Raw genomic sequence first — 22,372 nt, forward strand, 5'->3', positions numbered from 1 at the left:
AAAATAAAGTTACATTTATAAAATAAAAATAAAAAAATTATATTTAAAAATAAAAGGCACATGAAGAAAGACTATCTGCATTAAGAGAAAAAACTGATAAATAGGAGAAGTTTTGTGTTTAATAGTAACTATCTCTAGGGTGGGAGACTAGAGGGAAAAAGGAAAAAAAAGAAATTTACATGCTAATTTTGTTATATATTTGAAAGGAATAGCAAGTTGTGCATAGTAGATTTGCAGCTTCTTTTTATTGTACTATTTTAGGGAAAAACTTTAGTCCATAAATTATAAATAAAATATATCTTAAAAATAAAAAAAAATAATTAAATGCTACTATTGATTTTAAAAAAAGTAAATTTGGGATAAAGCTGGGGGAGTGGGAACTGGGTGCTACCTGCTCCTTTAGCTCCCCCGGGTGGTCATGAAGGAAATAACTGTTATTGTGTTGAGCATGGTGATCCCTGATCATTTAAGCTTGCTCTTTCCAAACCTGAGAAGAGGATAGGGATAAATTGATGAGGATGGGCCGCTTGAAGCCAATATTTATCCTTTTCTGAATTTTTTTTCTTGAAGAAATTGATGATCCCAAGAACTTGATGACTAACCAGGTGACAGAGGACACAGCCACTATATCCTGGGACCCAGTCCGGGCTGCCATAGACAGGTACATGGTACGCTACATCTCCGCTGATGGAGAGACCAAGGAGATCCCAGTGGGGAAGGACAAGACCAGCACCATCCTGACCGGTCTGAGACCTGGCATGGATTATTCTGTTTATGTCTGGGCTGTGAAGGGAGACCGGGAGAGCAAAAAAGCCAACACAAAAGCATTGACAGGTAATAAGGGACCCACTGTTACCTAGAGGAGGAAATGAAGCCTTTTCTTTTCTTTCATTTTTCTTATTTTCTCTATGAATTCTAAAAGTTTGTGTGGCTCAGGGAGAAGGAAATAAAGCATTCTGCCTCTAATTTTTATTTTTTTTCTGGTAGCTAGGTGGTCTTCTTGCACTGTATATTTGTTTTTTATGTGTTGTAGACCTCAAATGATGGGCAGAAAATCTCAGAGTACAGACCTCAGAGAATCCTAGTTCATGTACAACAGTCTCTGAATAATTCTTCCTTTGGGTTGTGTGTGCCAAATCGTGTACGTGCTAACTATGTACGTATATAGGGGGGTACTTGACTCTGAGAAGAATCTGTGATTTTTGTCAACAAAGGAAACTTCTTGTGTCAGACCCTCCCTGATGCTGGTAGCAATCATTTAAAAAATCACAGACTCAGTTTTAGAACTGGAAGACACCACAGATATCCTGTAACCTAACTCTCTCATTGTGTATTTAAGATGAGACCCCAGAATGGTCAGATGTCTGCCTCAAAGTCACACATGAGAAGTGGCAAAGTTGGGATCACTTAGTAGCTAAGTCTTAGACAGTTGCTTGGTACCAAAACAAAGTTCTATTCTAGTCCTCTGGCTCATATTTATAATTGACTCTTTGGTTAAATTTGAAATGCTTATTTTTATCTAATTCCTCTCCCCCATCTTCCATGACCCTGAAAGAAACTCAGAGTAGCTCAAGCAGGTAGATTGAATTCCCTTTTTTGTGTTCTCAAAGCCAACAACATTCCTGTATGGGTGGGAAGAATTTGTGTCAAGCATGACTGGGATTTGTTTTCAAACTATTCGTGAGCCCCTCATTTACCATAACTCATGCCCTGATTCTCAGATCATAGATTTTATCTGGTTGGAAGACAACATTGTGAAAGAGGAATTGGATTGGGTTCAAGGCCCAAATAGCTATGTGATCTTGAGTGGTATTTTCTCATTTGTCAAATGGGAATAATTATCCATATTCTACCTATATCATAAAAGTGATGAAAAAAGAAGATAATAGAGGTAAAATGTATTGTAACTTTAAAATGTTGTATTAGCGTATACCATTTATTATCATTTAAAACTGTGACTTCATTAGTATAGTTAATCAATATACATTTATTAAGTGTCATTTATTAAACATCAGGCACTGTGCTAATTGCTGAGAACTCATGTATTGTTATAGGGAGCTCATGGCAAGGAAACTCCCCCCATTTCCTTATATTGACTATTTCTTTGCCTATTACAATCCTTGAGAAATGGTTTAGGGCATTAAGAGGTTAAGTGACTTGTGCAGTATTACAGAAGCAGATATGTCAAAGTTTTGGACTTCAACCAAATCTTTCCAGCTTTGAGGTTCACCTTTTGTGTACTATATCGTTACTTCTAGATGATGATGATGAGGAGGAGGAAGAATAGGAGAAAGAGGAGGAAATGGGGGGAAAAAGGAGATGGAAAAGAAGGAAAGAAAAAAAGGAGAAAGAGGAAGAGGAAAAGGAGAAGAAAAGGAGAATGGGAAGAAGAAGAGGAGGAGGAGGAGGAGGAAGAGGAGGAGGGAGGAGAAGAAGGAGAAAAAGAAGAGGGAATAGAAGAAGAAGAAGAAAAAGGAGAAGGAGGAGGAGGAGGAGGAGGAAGAGAGAGGAGAAGAAGGAGAAAAAGAAGAGGAAATAGAGGAAGAAGAAAAAAAAGGAGGAGGAGAAAGAGGAGGAGGGGTGAAGGAGAAAGAGGAAGAGAACATCTTTCTGCAAGCTATTTAACCTATATCTATCTCAAGCAACTTGAAGAATTTCAGAGTTAGAAGGAACTTTTGTGGTTCTAGTCCAAGTCACACTCCCTAAAAAATCCTCATAACAAGACAACTGACGAGTGATCACTTGGCTTTTTCTTGAAGATCTCCAATGGGAAAACACTTCCCCCTCTCCTGAGGTAGCCAGTTCTACTTTTAAGCTCTCATTGCTGGGAAGTTTTTCCTGACTTCAAACTTAAAAGTTGTTCCTTTGCAATTTTTCCTCATTTCTCCTATCTGGAGCAACATTGAACAAATGTCTAACGCATCTTTCACATGACCATGATAGTCTTCCAAGTATTGAAAGACATCTATCATGTTCCCTTCTCCCAAGAATCTTCTCTGCCATGTTAAACCCATTTCTTTAAGTAATTCTCTTGTGCCATGAAATCAAGTACCATTATTATTCTAGTTATTGCTCTTCAGCTTATCAATGTTCCTAAATTGTGGTCCTAGAAACTAAACACAATACTCAATCTTAAAAATTGTTCATTTTTACAATATTGATATTATAGTAGATATTACTTTTCTAATTCTGGTCACTTTTTTTCTATATCAGTTCATGTAGATCTTTCCAGTTTCTAAGAAATAATTTCTTCATCTCACATAATAATATTCTATTCCTTTCATATGCTATAATTTGTTCAATCACTTCCCAATTGATGATGCTTCTTAGTTTCTAGTTATTTGCCGTGTCAAAAGAGTTGCTATAAATATTATTATATGGAAGAACCCCTTTCTCTTTTTCTTAGTTCTTTTATGAATAGCCTAATAATGGTGACACTGGGTTAGATGGTATGTACAGTTTAGTAACTTCTTGGATAAAGTTCCACATTACTTTCCAGAATGGCTCTACCAATTCACAGCTCCACCAACGCATCAATGTGCCTATTTTCCCCACTGTTACTTCAATATTGTCGTTTTTCTTTATTGTCAATTTTATCACATGATGGGTGTGAAATGGAACATCAGAATTGTTTTGACTTGCATTTCCCTAATTATTGGTGACTTGAAATATTTCTTCACAAAAGTAATTGGGATTTCTTGAGTTCTGCCTTTCAGATTCTTCTACCATTTATCAGTTTGAGAAGTATGATCTAATCTTTTTTCTCCATGATCTGTCCATGATAAAGTTATGCTTGGTTCTCTGTGATGATCCCTTCCTTATTTTTTTAGATATTTATAAGTTATCTTTTAGTAATGTATTTTAGGATTTTATTGGGAATTGAAGTCAAGCTCATAGATTTTGCAGAGTCAATCTCTTTTGTTTATCTTCTAACCTTTGGTGCTGAATTAATGTCTTGAACACAAATGAAAGACTTTGCATTCGTCTTTATTTAGGTTCATTTTATTAATTTTAATCAAGTGTTTTAGCTTATCTTTTTGGATCCTGCTCTTCTTTCAGATTTTGTCCTTTACTTATTGGTACCTTTAACTAAGTCACTGACAAAAATGTTAACAGCTTAGCACCAAATATCTAGTCAATCTATTGGAAACTTCTTGCCCAATTGTGTTACTATTAATGATTACTCTTCATATCTGGGCATTTGGCCAGTTCTGAGTCCAGCTAATTGAGATATTATTTAGTCCATATTTCTTTATCTTTTTTATGCATATACAATGAAAGACTTTTCTGAAGGCTAGGTAAACCCTATAGAATTTCTCTGATCTACAACTGTTGGTTGCATTAGTACTTTGGGATCACTCTTTCTTTTTCTATCATGAAACTGATGTACTATGTTGATGAACTTCTCCAGGCAATCGAATTTTGACATAATTTTCCATAAGCCTTCATGACTGACAGTATCAAAGGCCTTGGTCAAATCTACAAATATTGTATACAGACCTCTGTCCTGCACCTGTTATGAACAATGGACAGTGCTCTTGAGCTTTCCCAGTCATCAGTGGAGTGAAATAAAGCTATGTGCTTGCTGCCATGATTTTTAGAATGATGCTTTCCGCCATGTTGTCAAATGCCTTCAACGAGGACAAAGATGAATCAAAGTCAGCTACCCCACTGATGGTAAATTCTTCAACTTGAAAAGCTACAAGCCAGAACTAAGTGGAGGGATCCTTGATGCATGGTTTTTTGTTTGCAGATGATTGTGCACTCAATGAAACCTCTGAAGCAGAGATGCAACAGCATATGGATCAATTCTCTGCTGCTAGTGCTAATTTGGTCTAACACCAAGAAAACACAGGTCCTCCATCAGCCAGCACCATATCATCCATTACAATAAATGGTGAAATTTTGAATGCTGTGGATAAGTGCACTTTCTTGGCAGTAAACTTTTCAGGGATGTCCACATTGATAATGAGAGTGACACATACATTGCCAGACTTAGCTCAATGTTTGGGAAGCTTGGAAGGAAAGTGTGAGAGAGGAGAGGTATTATTAGCCTGACCAACAAACTGAGTCTATAGAGCCATCGTGTTGATCTCATTGTTGTGTGCCTGTGAAACCTGGACAGTATACCAGCCCCATGCCAGGAAAGTGAATGTCTTCCATGTGAATTGTCTTAGGAAGATTCTGAAGATCACCTGGCAGGATAAGGTACCAGACACTCAGGTCCTTTTTCTGGGTGTTCACTCATCATCTCTTTAATAAAGAAATTCTTAAATCTCCCCAAGAAATTCCTTAAGATTTATCCATGAAGTCATAGATATGTTGCTATTTGGTGAAGGGAAGTCCTTCATTCTGATAAAACCATAGATCATATGCCACGATCTCATTTACTTTTTCATTTCTGTAAGTTAAGAAGATGGCACACAGTATTGTTCTCATTTTATTTTGGATGGGGAAAGACAAGAAAAAATGTTTTTTTGCTTGGTTCAGAGTCTCAGAACTAGCAACATCTGACACAACATACCCAGCTTGTTGCAATGCTGATTTCTATAACCCAAGTATAAAATGCCAGACTTTAAAAAAGATATTAAGGAAACTATTTATTGTCTCATATCACAATGATATTGGTCTCTGAGATTGTTTAGTTCTTTGAACAATCTTACCTGCCGAAAGAAGATTTGGTTGTACTAATCTGACATTGGAGTTTGGACTGAGGTCATAAAGAAAGTTAAGGAGATGCAAAAGGAAGTACAAAATAGTTCAATAGTATCTTTACTCTTTTGGGGAGACTTGGAACTGAGAAATGGAAGATGGAAAGCCTCTCAGATATATTACTAACAAATATATGAACAGATTGGTGAAAGAACAATGGATGTAAAGTTAGATAATATGAGGGATTTAAACTCCAGCTTCACCACTATTTGTGTAATTTTGGGGGAAATAATTTAACTTTCTAGGGCTTCATTTTGCTCCTCTTTAAAATGAAGAGATTGGACTAGATGACTGCTAAGGTCTATTCCAACTCTCTTCTCTGTGCTTTACTTCTGTAAAATGATGGAGATGTACTATCTGACCTTTAAATGATTCTTCTCTAGATCATTTGAACTCTGCAACTCTTATTTGCATCACATATTCCACAAGAGATTTCATTTAATTTATATTCTCAGTCTAACAGTCAACATATTCTGAGAGGAACCATGGTTTCAAGGGGTTAGACCAAAACAAACTGGATTTTAATGTTAAGGTTTTTACTTTTTAAATTCAGTTTTGATTTCCAAAGCAGGAAATTAGATTCTGTCATATAACAGAAAAAACAGAAGGTATGCTGATCCTCTTACTGGAGAAAATCAGACCAAGTTGATGTTGTAGAAATTCAAAGTGCCCATAAAACTCTAATTTAGAATAATAGTTGTTTGATTCCTATTAAAACACAGTAATTTACTCGTAAGCTGAGACCTTGTATGGAAATTTTTTAGCCTGGAGGCATCTTTTGGAGGACTGCTAAATTAAAATAACTTCCGACAAAGATTTTTTTTAAAATGGAAATTTCAAGACACATCTTAGGGTTGGTTAAAAAAAATATTGAGATAAATGCTCAAATATTATAATTGAGAATTATACTCCTGCCGAATTTTAGATTTTCTTCCCTACAGAGTAACTCATAACCTATGATTACATCTGGAGCTTGTATGGAGGAGCACATGGAAGACAGAAAAAAAGTTCCTTTTTGTTGTCTCTCTGTCTCTGTGTCTGTCTCTCTGTGCTTAGGACTTACAAATCTCTTAATAAATACATATTTACCTCTTTCTTTCTCTTTCTCTTTGTCTTCATTTTTTTCTTTATTCATGTCTTCATGGCAAATTGGAATTGAATGACTTTCTAAAACCTGTTTGTGTGTGTATAATACACATGCAAGTATGCATATACATACATATGTGTATACAACCATGTATATACATATATTTATTCTACATATTCTATTTTTCTTTTTATCTCCATTTCTATTTCTTCCCCTTCTCTCTTCCTCCTCATTCCTTGTTTTCATTTTTCTTTTCATTTTAATAATAGAATAATAATAATTTAATAATTATCCAAATCTTTATTAACAGCTATTGACCCTCCCAGAAACCTTCGTGCATCTGATGTGACACAGTCTAGTGGTGTTGTGACCTGGATGCCACCTTCTGCTCAGATTGATGGCTATATTTTAACTTATCAAGCTCCAGATGGCACCAGCAAGGTACTTGAATTCTTATATCTTTTTTTTTTCTGTCTTTCCTTTGCTCACCTGTATTTAAAGTACCTGAGCTCAGTTGATCATCTTGTTGATCACTGGGCAATGTGACAATATGATAAATCTATCTGTCTATCTATCTATCTATCTATCTAGTGTCCACTCTGAGTGTCCACTCTGAGCAGAGTTACCATGCTAGACTTGGTCATTCTGAAGAGGATCCCATTTTACTGAAATAGTAGTAGGCAAGTGCCATGTCACAACTCTCGGAAAGTGACAATTTAATGATTTCTGGATAGATATCCAATTTAGATGAATGATAGCTACAGTCTTAACCTGGCTAGGGTAAAAGAATCTTATGGGGCAGTAACATTTTAGACCACATTTTCCACAATATTTTACTCTTTGACTGCCTTTGAGATCTTCTTGTCAAAATAAGACCTAATAATAAAAACTTCCCCTCTAAAAAAATAGTTGTGGTAAACATTCTACTCTTCTCCCAAAAGATTATCTTTTTCACCCTAAATATATTTGATTCAATTCAATTTGATTTGATTTCATTCAATTTGGTTCACTTCTACATAATATTCCTTAAAGTACCAGGCACTGGGGATAAAAGACAAAAAAAAAAAAATGGTCATATCCTTTAAGAAATTTACATCCTGAAAAAAAAGTGGTTCAAAAACCATTAATTATCTTCAGGTTGAACATGTTTAGAATTAGAAAATAGAATTAGAAATGTAGAAAATTAGAAAATAGCATTAGAAATAGGACATTCCCCTTTCAGAGCTTTAGGATTTATTGCTCTCTAGCTTTATGTCTTTGGCTGATCGTGTATGTTGAGATCTGCAGGAGGAATATTTTTTGACTTTTGCTCTTGAAATAACCATGACACCAGGGAGGTAATGCTATGGCACGCAAGTGGATTGGATTTAGTGAAGGAGGTCTGTGTAAGGAAAAAAATATCTCTCTGCTCAATAGTTTTTAGTCTCCGGTAGCATAAGCAACCATAGGTTCCATAGATGCCTGTTTTGGTAGTATCACTATCCCACTATTCCATCTAAGAATTTAAATTTCAATCCAAAACCCTTCACATCTTCATTTCATGTTGGAATTGAGTGATATCTTTGAAATTGCTTTTATTTTGAGGTTTGTTTTGTTTTTCTGATGGGGAAGCAGATGACCCCATCATACTTTAAGCCTATGTTTGTTATACATTAATTATTAAACAAAACAACCACTTGTTGAGATCAGAGAAGACCAATCTTAGAAGTCTAAAATGCTATTTCTATAGGACTAGATATGCTAAATTTCACAGGGACCCCCTTTGAATTTACTCTTGGTAAATTACCAGGGAATTGCTAAACTTTGAGGGGGGAGTTTCCATAATGGAAGTCTGCCTACTGGACTAACTCATAGTTTCAGGTTAAATCTCTTCCAACTTCCATAAAAACAAACAAACAAAAACCTCAAAAATATGACGTCTGGAAACAGTTAAAATTGTTGGACTTAGAGTCAGCAGGGCCCAAGCAAGGTTTGAATCTCAGTTCTATTTTCAAATGAAATAAAAAAATATAAATTCTTTTGTAAATGTGAAAATGTTATATAATGTAACTTTCTTAGTAAATTATTATCATTATTGTAGTAACTTCCTAAATAATGTCCAATTTCTCATGAGACAAAGCCATTTTGCTCAATGCTGATAAAATATGGCTTTCCTGAGGTTATTCCCTTGCTTTAAACCTTTCAATGACTTCTCATTAACTATAGGATAAAGTACAAACTCATTATCCTGATATTTAAGGTCACATCAAATCAATAACCACTAAACTACGTGTTGAGGATGCAAAATTCTGGCTGCAGCCTATTTTTACAGCCTTATCTCTCACTATTGCTCCCTGAGCATATTCTGCATATGTCTCTGTACTATTATTCATAAAAATTCACATGGAATGTTGTTCCATTTTTACTCCACAATTCTATTCTGCCTCTTCAAGCTTCATTCAAGTCTTATTTCCTTCATGAAGCTTTCCCAAACAGCATAGCTCATGGCATTTGCTCTCTTCTCTGAACTCCTTTATCTCTTTTTGTGGGTATCATATGCTATTGTCCATAGGCTATTACCATATTCAATTTTGTCCTTTATTGTTTTAGATGGGGGGGGGACTGGAAAGGTACAGTATCAATCTGTGGGTTTATCAGTGGGGGTACTCCCCATTGTAGTGAAATCCCTTTTATCCATTAAGATCAGCAATTCACTGGTAATTGAGAGTCAGGGAATTAATTGCCTGTGAGAAGATAGATTAAATCTTTCCCCTTGGTCACTTAGTGACTATATGTCTCTGTGGCCAGGCTTGAACCCACCTTCTTGGCTCCCAGCCCAGTTCTTTATCCACCGTGTCATGTTGCCCTTTCTATATTTTTAGTTATCTTTTTTCGTTTATCTTTTTTATGTTTCCTAAATTAGACTATAAAGTTTTTGAAAAAAAGCTTCCATCTTATGTTTCCTTTTGTCTTCTGTAGTGCCTAATAAAATTTCTCATATCTTATAAGTGTTCAAGAAATGTTTTTTGATTGATTAATTCTGATTAGATTGGGGACCAATGAAGATTATCAGCAGATAATAAAAATTGTTTAAAAATCAAATTAGCACAAACTCTAGCCATGATAGAGCCGGTTTGCAATGCCTCCCTCACAAGTTATGTTGTAGCTGATGCAAACTCTCAAATTGAATAACCAGTTTTCTAACATGTGTTTGCATTCCAGGAGGTGAAGCTGGGGCCTTGGGAGCAGAGGTTTGAGCTGCAAGGCCTTGGTCTAGGAAAAAGGTACACCATCTCTCTGGTAGCCTTTAAGGGTGATCAGCAGAGCAGGACGGTAACTACTAACTTATCCACAGGTAATATGGGGTCCGGAGCCTGGGAATAATTTATTATAGGCATTGTATATAGCAGATGCTGGAAAAGGATGGAGGAGCTTTAGAGAGGAATGAGTGCTTGAAGTATTATGGCTTATATAGAAGTAAGAAAGGGAACTGTGTTGTGATTGAGGGCTCGTCTCAGGAGTCCCCCAAAATATGTGTGGAAATGTATGTACATATGTATATTATATACCAAGAGAAAAAGACGGAGATAGAGACAGAGACACACAGAGAAAGAGACAGAGAGACAGAGGCAGAGACAGACACAGAGACAGAGAGAGAGACAGAGATATAGAAACAGAGAGAGAGATAGAGACCTAGAGAGACAGACACACACACACACACACAGAGAGAGAGAGAGAGAGAGAGAGAGAGAGAGAGAGAGAGAGAGAGAGAGAGAGAAAGGGGGAAGGAGAGAAAGAGAGGAGGAGAGAGACAGAGAGAAAGACAGAGACAGAGAGACAAGAGAAAGAGAGAGAGACAGAAAGAGAGAGCAACAGAGGAGAGAGAGAGAGAGACAGACAGACAGACAGACAGAGAAAGAGAGAGAGAGACAGACAAAGAGACACACACACAGATAACACTGTTAGGTGTGTTTGAGAATATCTGGAGAACAAAGTGGAAAAGATAGAATACAAAAGATATGTGGGCTGCTAGGGTAAGCAGTAGATAGAGTGCCAGGCCTGGAGTCAGGAAGATCTGAATTCAAAACTAGTCACATAAACTTACTATCTGGGTGACTCTGGGCAAGTCACTTACCCTGCCTGCCTCAGTTTGCTGATCTGAAAAATGAGCTGAAGAAGGAAATGGCAAAGCACTCCAATGTTTTTGCCCCAACAAAAACTCCAAATGGGATCCCAGAGAGTCAGGCCTGAAGCGATTAAACAACAAAATGTGAGGTAACAGCCAAACAGAGGATGACTCCCAGAATAATGTGAAGCACTGTTTATAATTTCTTTGCCTTTCCCTAATGGTGCTTTCTCTCCTCGGTTCCCAGTCGGGGCTCGCTTCCCCCACCCGTCTGACTGCAGTCAGGTGCAACAGAATGGAGACTTTGGCAGTGGGATGTACACTATCTACCTGCATGGTGATGTCCACCAGCCCATGAAAGTGTACTGTGACATGGACACCGATGGAGGCGGATGGATTGTGAGTAATTTGGTTCTTACAGGGTTTTTTTTACCTAGTAATTCATTTCTAGGCCAAAGGGTTGGCAAGAGCTTTTCCACAAAGCCTTGGGAAATTAATTTTTTCATTTTATTTGGAATGGAGGAGCTGTTTAGCTGCAGCATTACTTAAGAAGATTTATACTAGTTATTAAAAAAAAAAGTTGTGTCTCCAGGTTTGGACAGAACTGGGCTTGAATTATCCAGTCCAATCTAAAATCAGAAATGAATCCCTCCTATATCACCAATAAGCAGTCATTCAACCTTTGCTTGAAGACGCCTAGTGAGGGAGAATAATTTATCTCCTAAATCAGACAATTCCCCTTTTGGGCAGCAATAATTGTTAGGAAGTTTTTTCCTACATCCATCAAACCTTAATTTGCCTCTCTGTAGACACAAAAATAAAAGGTCTGAACCGTTTGGCTTTCAATACTAATCCATGGTCCTTTCCCCTTTTCAAAGCTATTTTTTCTATTTGTTTTGTATTTATCTTTTATGTACCTAATTATTTACATGTTTTCTTCACCACTGAATGTGAATTCCTTTCTCTTTCTCTGTATCACCAGCACTAATCTCTGGCACACAGTAAGTGCTTAATAAATGTTTATTTATTGATCAACATCACTCAGCAAGCAAGTCTCAGAGTTGAGACTAGATTCCTTTTATCCCACATTTCCCACTGCAATAGCATTGTTAATAGCCAACTAACCGAATCCACTCGTGCCAGGAAAACATATTGGAGACATTCTGGACTAAGACCATCTACATAGAGATCATCTGCCTCAACCATCTGAATAAAGGCTTATTGCCCAAGGGCAGTGGTCCTGACTCTGTCTGACAGGAACCAGGGCATTTCAGACTTGGGTCAGGATGCTAAAAGCGGGGTGTTTCTGGCCCTCTCTGAAGCTCCTGCTTCTTGGCTCTATTCTCTTTGAGCAGTGTCCATATAATTCATGGAGGCTCCTATCCTGATCCAATCAGACTCATCCAATTAACTGAAGAGATGCCATAAAGTACAATGTGATCTTCTCTAGCCTGTGTCCCACACTATTAGACCTTATTGCTTCCTCTCCCCCATTGCCCTGCAGCGTTCTGGTTGTACCCTCCCCAGCTCATTTTAGGTAGAAGGAAGCATAAACTCAGGACGCTCAAACTTTATTCATTTACCCATTTGCTCAGGGGCCCTTTGAAGCCAAATGGACTGGAGCAAGCACAGATAAAATGATCCTGTCTGATAAGCAGTGAAGAAGAAAACTTATTAACCGCACAGCTGCCTCTGATGGCTGAAAGGCAATAATTGGCTTGGGTGGGGAATTCCAGATTGATTTGTAAAAGGGACAGAAAGGAGAGTAATGCGGGAGGCCTTCCGCCTGACCAGACACACAAGGCTGTACCTGCTGCTTTTCATCTGTATCTTTGTAACTCAATAGATAGTGTCCCTTCAGGCTCAAAGTCTTAATTCTGGGCAATTTTGCCAATAGTTGACCACTAGGCAAACGTTTTCTAGCTGTCTTTCATGGTTGCTGAAATCCAAAGCAGAGAAGGGAAAGAGATATCTTCATGGTAACCTGAGGAAAAAATAAGTCAGCTTGCTCAGAAATGTCCATCCTCCCTATTTGACTGCAGTCCATCCTGACTTTTTCCTAGAACCCAATAATAATAAAATTACTAGGGGCACAGTAGATAGAGCGCTGGCCCTGGATTCAGGAAGACCTGAGTTCAAATTCGACCTCAGATATTTAATATTTACCAGCTGTGGGACCCCGGGCAAGTCATTTAGTCCTAATTGCCTCACCAAAACAAACAAAAAAAGCATAAAGTTACTTAGCAACAACCAAGTCAGCTATTAGTTTAGTCACTGCCAACCTTCCCCAGCTTTTGTTTTCTGTCCAAGTCTCCATGATAGTTTTTGTATATTTAAGCTTTCCCAATTCTTTCCTCAAAGTGAGTACACTTCGGAATTCTCTGACTTCTCCCCAGTACATTTTGTTGACAGTTCCAGCATCTGTTGTAGTCAGGAGATTCATCAATTTTTATGGGCCATCTTTAGAAAGTAGTACTAAGCTGCCCAAGACTCTAAATCCCTTCCAGAAGAAATCTGTAAAGTGGGCAGCAGGAAGTTCACTGCTTAGCAGAGGGCAGAAGAGACTTCCCTGATCTAGCTGAATTCTCTGGGAGTTAGAATTAGAATCGTCAGAGAGCATTTGTGATCCTATTAGGTAGACTAAAGCCATATTTCCATCTTTGTTTTCCATCTTCTCCATCTTGAAAGGTTTGTGGATTATAATTCCACTGGCTTAAAAAAAAACTAAACAAAAACTAAAACTAAAAAATGGATCTATGATTTGTTGATGTAGGGAATCCCCAGAAAGGACATTTTCTTTATCAATGCAGGCCAGAACCTGCTTTGAAATTTAAGAGTGTTCAAGACTTGCCCAAAGTCATATAGTTAATATGTGTGTCAAAGGTGGGATTTGAATCCAGGGGGATATTACAATTACAATAATAATATTACAATTTCTAGAAGTGAAAGTTACCTCAGAAGCCATTTAATCTAATCCCTCATAGTACATATAAGAAAATTTAGGACCAGGAAAGTTAAGGGACATATCCAAAGTGACCCAGGCAATAAATAAGCAGAGATAGGATTTCAATCCAAGTCCTATGATTTCAGAATCCATGCTTTAGGGTCCTCTGGAGAGTCAGTCAGTTGGGCAGATAGCATTTATTAAATACTTACTATGTGACAGGATAAATTGGGAGTTATCTTAGAGGAAAGATATTAAAATTAAGAAAATAGGAAAGGTTTCTTGCAGAAAGTGAGACTTGAAGGAAATCAGGGAAGTCTGAAGGCAGAGGGAGGGAAGGAAGGAGTCTCAAGCACGGAGGAGAGCCAAGAGAAAATGCTCTGAGCTAGAGATGGAGTTGTGTTGTTTGAAGCAAAGAAGCCAATGTCACTGGACTGCAGAGTCCATAGAAGGAAGCAGGGTAAGAAAGATGGAAAGGGAGGAAGAAGTCAGATTATGGAGAGCAAACAAGATTTTATATTTGATTCTGGAAGTGACAGGGAACCATTGGAGTTTATTGAATAGTTTTACCATATAGTCTAGAGAATTAAAAGTACATCCCAGAGAGGAGGGAAGACATAGCACTTCACCTGCAAGAAGGCAGAAAAAAGTCTCCAATATAATGAAAAATATGAAAAGTAATTAGAAAACCACCTGACCAAAAGGTTGGTGAACTCCCTGAAGAGCCATTTCTTTGCGGTCTCATGTATTGATTTATTCTCTAACCTCCCCCCCCTTGCCTTAGGAATTAATTCATTATACCAGGAGATCAGAAATAGCTTAAAAATTAAGGGAAGTATTGAAAAGAAATTAAATCGGTATCTGATTTATCTAAGAAATTCCTGTGGCAAAATGTGGCCTAAGATTCCAGAGGAGAATCTATAGAGAGTTGAAGGAGCTCAGTGCTCATTTATTCTAAATTTTTGCTTATGAGTGTGTAAGATTTCTCAATTTCAAATATGGTCCCTTCAGTCTTAAATCTCTGTATGCCAATATAAATCACCTATTGTTTCTTCAAAATTCCTCTTTCTTATTCACTACTAAAAATCCTCCCAAAGCCGCCTGACTTTGCTGTTGCTCAAAGTAAGAGGAGATATGACAGATACGGCTCCCTTAGGTCCCAAGTAGAGAATGGTTTAGGATTCATCAGAAAAATTATTTGATGTTTTGTTGCTTTCAAGGTAAAATACTACTGAACAATGAGTGCCTCTACCAACATAGAAAGCCTTATGAAGCTCAGATGATTAAGAGGCAGCAACAGCTGGCATTCATATTATAGCTGGAAGGGACCTGAGAAATCATCTGGCCTTCTCACTACTCAGATCTCTCCTGATTTGTGTTCTATTCATAAACTACTATGTAGTTTCTGAGAACAACTATGTGGTGCAGTGGATAAAGCCCAGATACTTACTAGATGTGTGACGCTGGGCAAGTCTGTCTGCCTCAGTTTCCTCATCTGTAAAATGAGTCGAGAAGGAAATAGCAAACCACCCCAGTATCTTTGTCAAGAAAACTCCAAAAGTGTTATGACAAACCAGACCTGATTGAAATGACAAAAACAACATGCAGTTTATGAAGAATGGGCAAATTAATAGAAATTGGGCAAATAATATTTGCAGATTCTTAGATCAAGGAATACAAAGTAGGTTGATTGAGGCTGCTATTACTATGCCTGTAGAAAGCCTCATTAAATCATACAGAGGCTAATTAAAGTTGAGGAAGAGCTTGGAGATCATTTAGTTTACACTCCCTCATTTTAACAAATGGAAAAACTGAAACATAGAGAGGTCTGACCGAGAACCAATAGCAAAGATAGTTTCAGGGTAGAAATTAAAATCTTGAGTCTCCAGAACCCAGCCTTCCCCTTCTACAATGTTATTCTCTTGTCCAATGTTCTTTAAACAAACAAAAAAGTACAGCCTAATATCAAAATTACCTTGGACTCCTTAGTGTTGATGGGAGATACAGTGAAAATATCTCTATAATCCTGGAGCTGGGAGATGGGACAGAAATGTGGTGGGGGGACATGGTTGTGTTATGGAAAAGCTATATTATATTAGGCTTTAGTTTCAAATGATTTCACATGAGTGATTTTTATATAAGGGGTGTCATTGTATACCTTATACATATAAATACAAGAATACTTCCTGTGCAGGTGCTATGATAGGTCTACAAAGAAATGTCAGAGTCTTTTTTTTTTTTTTTTTTTTGCAGAGGCAATTGGGGTTAAGTGACTTGCCCAGGGTTACACAGCCAGGAAGTGTTAAGTGTCTGAGATCAGATTTTAAACTCAGGTTCTCCTGACTTTGGGGCTGGTGCTCTATACACTGTGCCACTAGTTGCCCCAAAACGTCAGATTCTTAAAGGACTGGGAAATCAGGAAACTTGGATTATACTACTGCTGCGGGGGACCTCAATTATAATCTTGCCTCTCCTACCACACTATCTTAGTCACCTGAGACAAATCACTTAACCTTCCTGGATCTCAGTTTACTCATGTGTAAAATGAGAGCATTAGACTAGAGGTCCTTTCTAGCTATTGATCAATTATCTTATGACTTAGCTCAATCTTTTCATTCATTTTCTTTATTCCTGCTTGAGAACACAGATATACCTGAAGTGCTCCAAATAAGATCATTTCACAGTGTCTTGAAGACATTAGAAACACATCCTGCCATGACAACTCGAACGCTGCCCCTGCTAGAACTCCCTCCATCTCCTTTTACTGATGCTTACTACTCACCCACCTTGTTCCACTTTTGCTCTATTCGACTCTCTTATGTAGGTGAATATTCCCTAACATTGTTTCAGTTAAAGTCCTGTTTTCATGGAACCAACATTGCCTTTAGTTTTAGGAAGGGCAAACCTAAAAATGTGTCTGGACTCCTTACTTTTCCCACAAAGAGATTGAGTGGAATGGGACAACTTTGAAGAAATAGGGCTCTAGGATAAAGGGTAAAGAAGGATCTCAGCTAAGTGTGAGGTAGTTGTTGTGCAGTCATTTCAGTAGTATCTGATTCTCTGTGACACCTATTTGGAGTTTTTTTTTGTTTGTTTTGTTTTATTTTTATTTTTATCTATTCATTTATTTTTTGCAAAGATACTGGAGTGGTTTGGCATTCCTTTTTCAGCTCATTTTTACAAACATGGAAACTGATTCAAACAGGGTTTAAGGATTCCTGACTCCAAGCCTAGTGTTGTATCCACTGGGCCACCTAGCTCCCCTTAAATAGAAGGTACTTACTCCTTTTTTGTTTTGTCCTGACTCCTGTGCTACCATATTATGGACTATTAATCCCAAGGAAGGATAAAAGTATGAGCTTCCATAGCTGAGATTTTAGCATCCTTGGAAGGAAGTAGAAGGGATAAAAAGGTTGCTCCCCCTCCTGAAAAGAGTAGAAGGAACACACAATCAAGATTCAGTGTGTCTTATTAATACAAGAGAGCTAGCATTCTAATTCTCTTGCCTCAAGGCAAATGTTGTGAAGCAGGGTGGGAAGAAGGATGGATGACTGGGTTTTCAACTCTGCCTCTGCATTCAAATGAATATAAAGGAAAGTAGACAGAAAAGAGTAGGGAACTGCCAGGCTGCCCTTTTTGCTAAGAAAGAATCCATTTTAAGCTTAGTTATGATTGCATTTTGCCTGGCCATTGAGGTCAAGCTGAGCTATCTGCTGTCAATCCTGATAGTACACAGAGGTGGAGACATTGCACTTATAATGGGACTTTCATGTTTGTCACATTTGAAAGGATTCAATTTACCCTGGTTGAAAGAAGTTTCCCTTCCAAACTAGCAAAAAGTATGAAAAGAAGAAAGAAAGGAAGAGAGAGAGAGAGAGAGAGAGAGAGAGAGAGAGAGAGAGAGAGAGAGAGAGAGATCCCTTGGCCTGGCATGGTCCTACTTTTAGGTCCTCTGCAAAGAAATGAGCCCCAAAGTTGCTCTTTTAAAAGAAATTTGAACCTGAAGTTGCAATTGAATGAGGTTACTGCCCCCAAGCCTAAATTTCCAGTAGAATGGGACCATTTATTGAGAGTGGTCCTGAGCCAATCTTCAGCTCAATAGAGGTCTATAGAAACATAGATCTCCAGCTAAATGAGACAATTTAAGTTTGAGCTAAGTAAGGGGGTTCTGGACTCAACTAGTCCCACCAAGATAACAGAATGAAACCACTTCATCTTGATTCCCTGGAGCGGGTCTTTTGTAGGGGGAGAGTTTCCCAAGAGTTCAAGGAGAACTTCTCAAGCATTCCCCCCAAAGTAAGAGGACAATTTCAGGGTTCCCCCCATCAAACAGAAAGGAGAAAGAATGAATGAAAGGAAGAAATAAAGGAAGAAAGGAAGGAAGGAAGGAAGGAAGGAAGGAAGGAAGGAAGGAAGGGAGAAAAAAAAGGAAAGGAAGAGAATGTGAATGAAAGAAAGGAAGGAAGAAAAAAGAAAGAAAGGGAGGGAGGGAAGAAGGAAGAAGTTTTCAGTCTAGTTCTACTTTTCATGAGCCCATTTGTTTTTGTTGTTATTTCGGTTGTTTTGTGTGCAAAGATAAAGGAGTGCTTTGCCATTTCCTTTTCTAGCTCTTTTGACTGAAGAGAAAACAGATTAAGTCACTTGTCCTGGGTCACAAAGCTGGTGACTGAAATCACATTTGAACTGAGACTTCCTGACTCCAGTCTCTATCCACTACCCTTGTTAGGAAGCTACCTTGAAAAGGAAATAGAAAACAGCTCTCATTGTCTCCATTAAACAATTCAATTCAACCAAATATTTATTAAAAAGGTTGTGTGGTGCAGTGGGAAGAACAGTGGAATTGGAGCTAGAAAATGTTGGGTTGAACTCTGGCAGGGCTGCCCCTGCCCCAAGTTCTGTGGTTGTGGAGTAAATCGCTTCAATACACATAGAGGCATGTAGATACCTCCTTAAGTATCTCAAAACAGGGCTAATGAGCACCACTGGTCTCACAGGGGAAAACATCCCATAAATGTCAGTTATTTGTTTTCTGAACAGACTAGGCAAAAAAGGGATCTTGAAAAAAAAAAGACCAAAAACTTAACCTGGGGTCCATGAATCTGCTTTTTTAAAAAAGTTATTTTGATAACTTTTTCAATATAGTTTTTTTTAATAATCCTGTATATTTTATTTTATGCACCTAACAACATGATTTTGAGAAGGGATCCAGTGTGGCTTACCTAACCTGACAAAGGGATCTAGGACATGCCAAAGAATTAATGACCTTGAATCTAATTGTACCCCCAAAGAGAAATTCACATGAAACATCTAGATAGTAACACAAGGTGGTCAGTGATAAAGTGCTTCAGTGCATTGTACAGATGCTAAAAGGCCCATAATTTAAAGAGAGAAATCAAGAATGTTTTTTTCTTTCCCACAATCCAAACTCCCTATCACTCCCTTCTCTATGATTTCATGATAACATGAGATTCTTAAGGATGGAGAATATGAATCTCATTGTTTTAGACAGCCCCCTATAAAAGAGCAATGCTTGACACAAAATGGGTACTTTAATATTGCTATAATAATTATGAATATAAAATTATAGATTATAAAATATGAATAATAAATAACTAAATATAAATACCCAAATAAATGAGAAACCAACAAGTCTATATGTAACAATTTTTATTCCTTTCCCCTTCAATAGTATCTGGGGGAAAATGGATACTATTCTTTTTCTGTACTCAGTGATAGACATAGATTTAGATATAGATATAGCTATGTCTATGTCTGTGTCTGTCTGTCTGTCTCTCTCTGTCTCTCTCTCTCTATCTGGGCAGCTAAGTGGAACAGAAGAAAGAGCACTGGGCCTGGAGTCAGGAAGTCCTGAGTTCAAATACAATATCAGACTCTTTCTAGCTGTGTGATCCTGGACAAGTCACTTAACCATGTTTGCCTCAGTTTCCTCATCTGTATAATAACCTGGAGAAGAAAATGGCAAACTGCGTTGGTATCCTTGCCAAGAAAACCCCCAAAATGAGGTCGTGGGGAGTCAGATGCAATTGGAATAATAACTGCCAAACTGTCTATATGTTGAAAGTGGGAAATGTCATGAACTTTTCTCCCATGACAGGTATTTCAGAGACGAAACACTGGTCAGTTGGACTTCTTTAAGCGTTGGAGGAGCTATGTGGAAGGTTTTGGAGATCCCATGAGGGAATTCTGGTTTGGTATGACCTCTGAACAATTTTAAGGGATAGTGCTGAAAGATGGATGGATGGATAGATGGATGCTCAATGGATGAGTGGATGGCTGGATGGCTGGATGGATAATCCTGACCTTGGAAGGTTGGGCAGTTTGTTGAAGCGTTATGAGTTCAGAGCAGGTCCCAATAATTAATAGTGGACTTGCAGAGTCTATGATTCTATGGAGTGACCACATGGGAAGGCCTCTGGTCAGATTTTCTGATACTCTGAGCTTGGAAGAAAACTAAAGATAGATACTATGAAGCAGCTTTTCTTCCTGTGTTTCTGTCTTTTATCATTTGGCTGGAGCACCAGAAAAATTAAATAACAGATCTGTGGAAAGAGACTGAAAAAGTTGGGGGAAGTTGAATGGGATTCAAAGCTGTCCCACTAGCAATTTTAGTGTTCCCCGAGGCCCCATCACTAATGTCAGTAATTATTAAGATTTTATCTCCTTTCCTTTTTCCTGTCCCAGCTGTGGTGAAGGTGTTAATGAGTAATGAAAAGGCCAAGAAAGTGAGAAGCACTTGGTTGGAGAATTCAAAGACCTCCAGATTGGATCCTTAGCCCCTGATTAAACAAAAATTGATAGTATTTGCTTTCCCTTTAACTGCAGACATCCTTCTAAGGCTTTTCTAGTTAATGTATGTGCCTACTCAGGGAGTTAAATGAATGACAAATAGTATATCCTTCATTTTAAAGATCAGATAGCTGGAAGGTAGCTTGCCCAGGGAGGTCATAAATCTTTGGTGGCCCGATCCCATGAACTCCTTCCTTCCTTCCCCTTTCTTTTCTCTCCTTTCCTCATAGTGGGAAATACATTTTAGGGTGAGAAGCAAAGGAGACTGGTTTTATATTATGGGCCTAGATATCACATGGGTGTCTTGTTGGGTAGTCAGTTTCTTGAATGGTGGACTAACTAAACTCTTATTCCTTATTATTTCAGGACTTGAGAAACTACACAATCTTACCACTGGAACACCAGTCCGATATGAGGTGCGGGTGGACTTACAGACAGCAAATGAATCTGCCTATGCAGTCTATGATTTTTTCCAAGTGGCTTCTAGCAAGGACAGATACAAGCTGACAGTGGGGAAATACAGGGGCACAGCAGGTAAGGATGCTAGGCTCACTCTTGGCTCTGACAGCTTGGTTATTGCTTGCTGGCAATCTGGGGATGGCACAGGCTGGCATCATCACCCACCAGCCACAGACAGTTTTTAAGCCCGGGCATGGCACTAATCAACCAATAAGTTCATTTTTATCCAATGCCTCTGTCATGTCAGATACTAAGCACTGGGACTACAAACACAAGGAGTTTTCATTCCATTAAGGGAAAGAAGCATAAATATAAGTCTATACAAAATATATACAATGTAATACAAGATAATTTCGGGTGGAAGACATTGGCAACTGGAGGGAAGAGGTCAGGAAAAGCCTATTTCTTTCCTTTCTTTTTTCTTTGTTTTCTTTCTTTTTTCTTTCTTTTTCTTTCTCTCTTTCCTTCCTTCCTCTTCCTTTCTTCCTTCCTACCTCCCTCCTTTCTTCCTTCCTTCCATCCCTCCCTCCTTTCTTTTTCTTTTCTTTCCTTTTCTTTCTCTTTCTTTCCTTCCTCCCTCCCTTCCTTTCTTTCTCTTTCCTTCTCTTTCTTTCTTCCTTTCAGAGGAGGGATTGGAAAACATTCAGTAAGATCTGGACTAATCATGAAGAGAAAAAAGATTCAAGCTGGTCTTTAATGGATGTTTAAGATTGGAAGGTGAGGAGAGCAAATAAGAGCAAGGCTCCTATTTGTTATTTGTGCGACTTAGTAGACTAGCATTTGTGATAGAGGCAGGCATTCTTTGACATGCATTCTAAATGACTGACTTAAATTCTACCACAGAAGTCAACACAGGAAGTATGGGAAACTCTTAATAATGAAATTCTGAAGCTGCAAAGAACTTCTCTTTGATGAGCTGAATGATAAGGAAAAGGAAGAATTGTTTAAAAGAGACTAATAAGTTTGGACAAAGGAACTCACCACCCAGTGTAGATTTTTAAAGATCTGCAGGAAAGACGAAAGAGAATAATAGAGGATTAACACAAAACTATGTCATAGTCCTGTAAGAAAAGTGTTAGGAGCCCTCATTCTCTTGATGAGATAAGGCTGATGAAGAAGGCAGTGGACAACAAAAAGGAGTTTTTGTTGTATTAGGGAAAAGAAGATAGGAGAATGATAATGAACAAAAGGGCTACTCAAGCCTTATTTTTTTTTCTCTTTTCTCTGACAATGAGAATAATTTTTGGATGGAAAATGA

General features: G+C 38.0%; 1 protein-coding gene across 1 annotated transcript in view; it reads left to right on the top strand.

The window, feature by feature from the left end:
• Positions 1 to 22,372, top strand: part of TNN (tenascin N) — an 88,884-nt gene that overhangs the window by 59,861 nt on the left and 6,651 nt on the right. The window contains exons 14-19 of the mRNA XM_031936924.1: positions 571 to 834; positions 7,110 to 7,240; positions 10,001 to 10,133; positions 11,152 to 11,303; positions 19,964 to 20,060; positions 21,022 to 21,189. Of these exons, the coding sequence (XP_031792784.1) occupies positions 571 to 834; positions 7,110 to 7,240; positions 10,001 to 10,133; positions 11,152 to 11,303; positions 19,964 to 20,060; positions 21,022 to 21,189 (945 nt within the window). The remainder of the gene's footprint in view (positions 1 to 570; positions 835 to 7,109; positions 7,241 to 10,000; positions 10,134 to 11,151; positions 11,304 to 19,963; positions 20,061 to 21,021; positions 21,190 to 22,372) is intronic.

The sequence above is a fragment of the Sarcophilus harrisii genome, chromosome 4, assembly GCF_902635505.1.
Source record: "Sarcophilus harrisii chromosome 4, mSarHar1.11, whole genome shotgun sequence".
Lineage (NCBI taxonomy): Eukaryota > Metazoa > Chordata > Mammalia > Dasyuromorphia > Dasyuridae > Sarcophilus > Sarcophilus harrisii.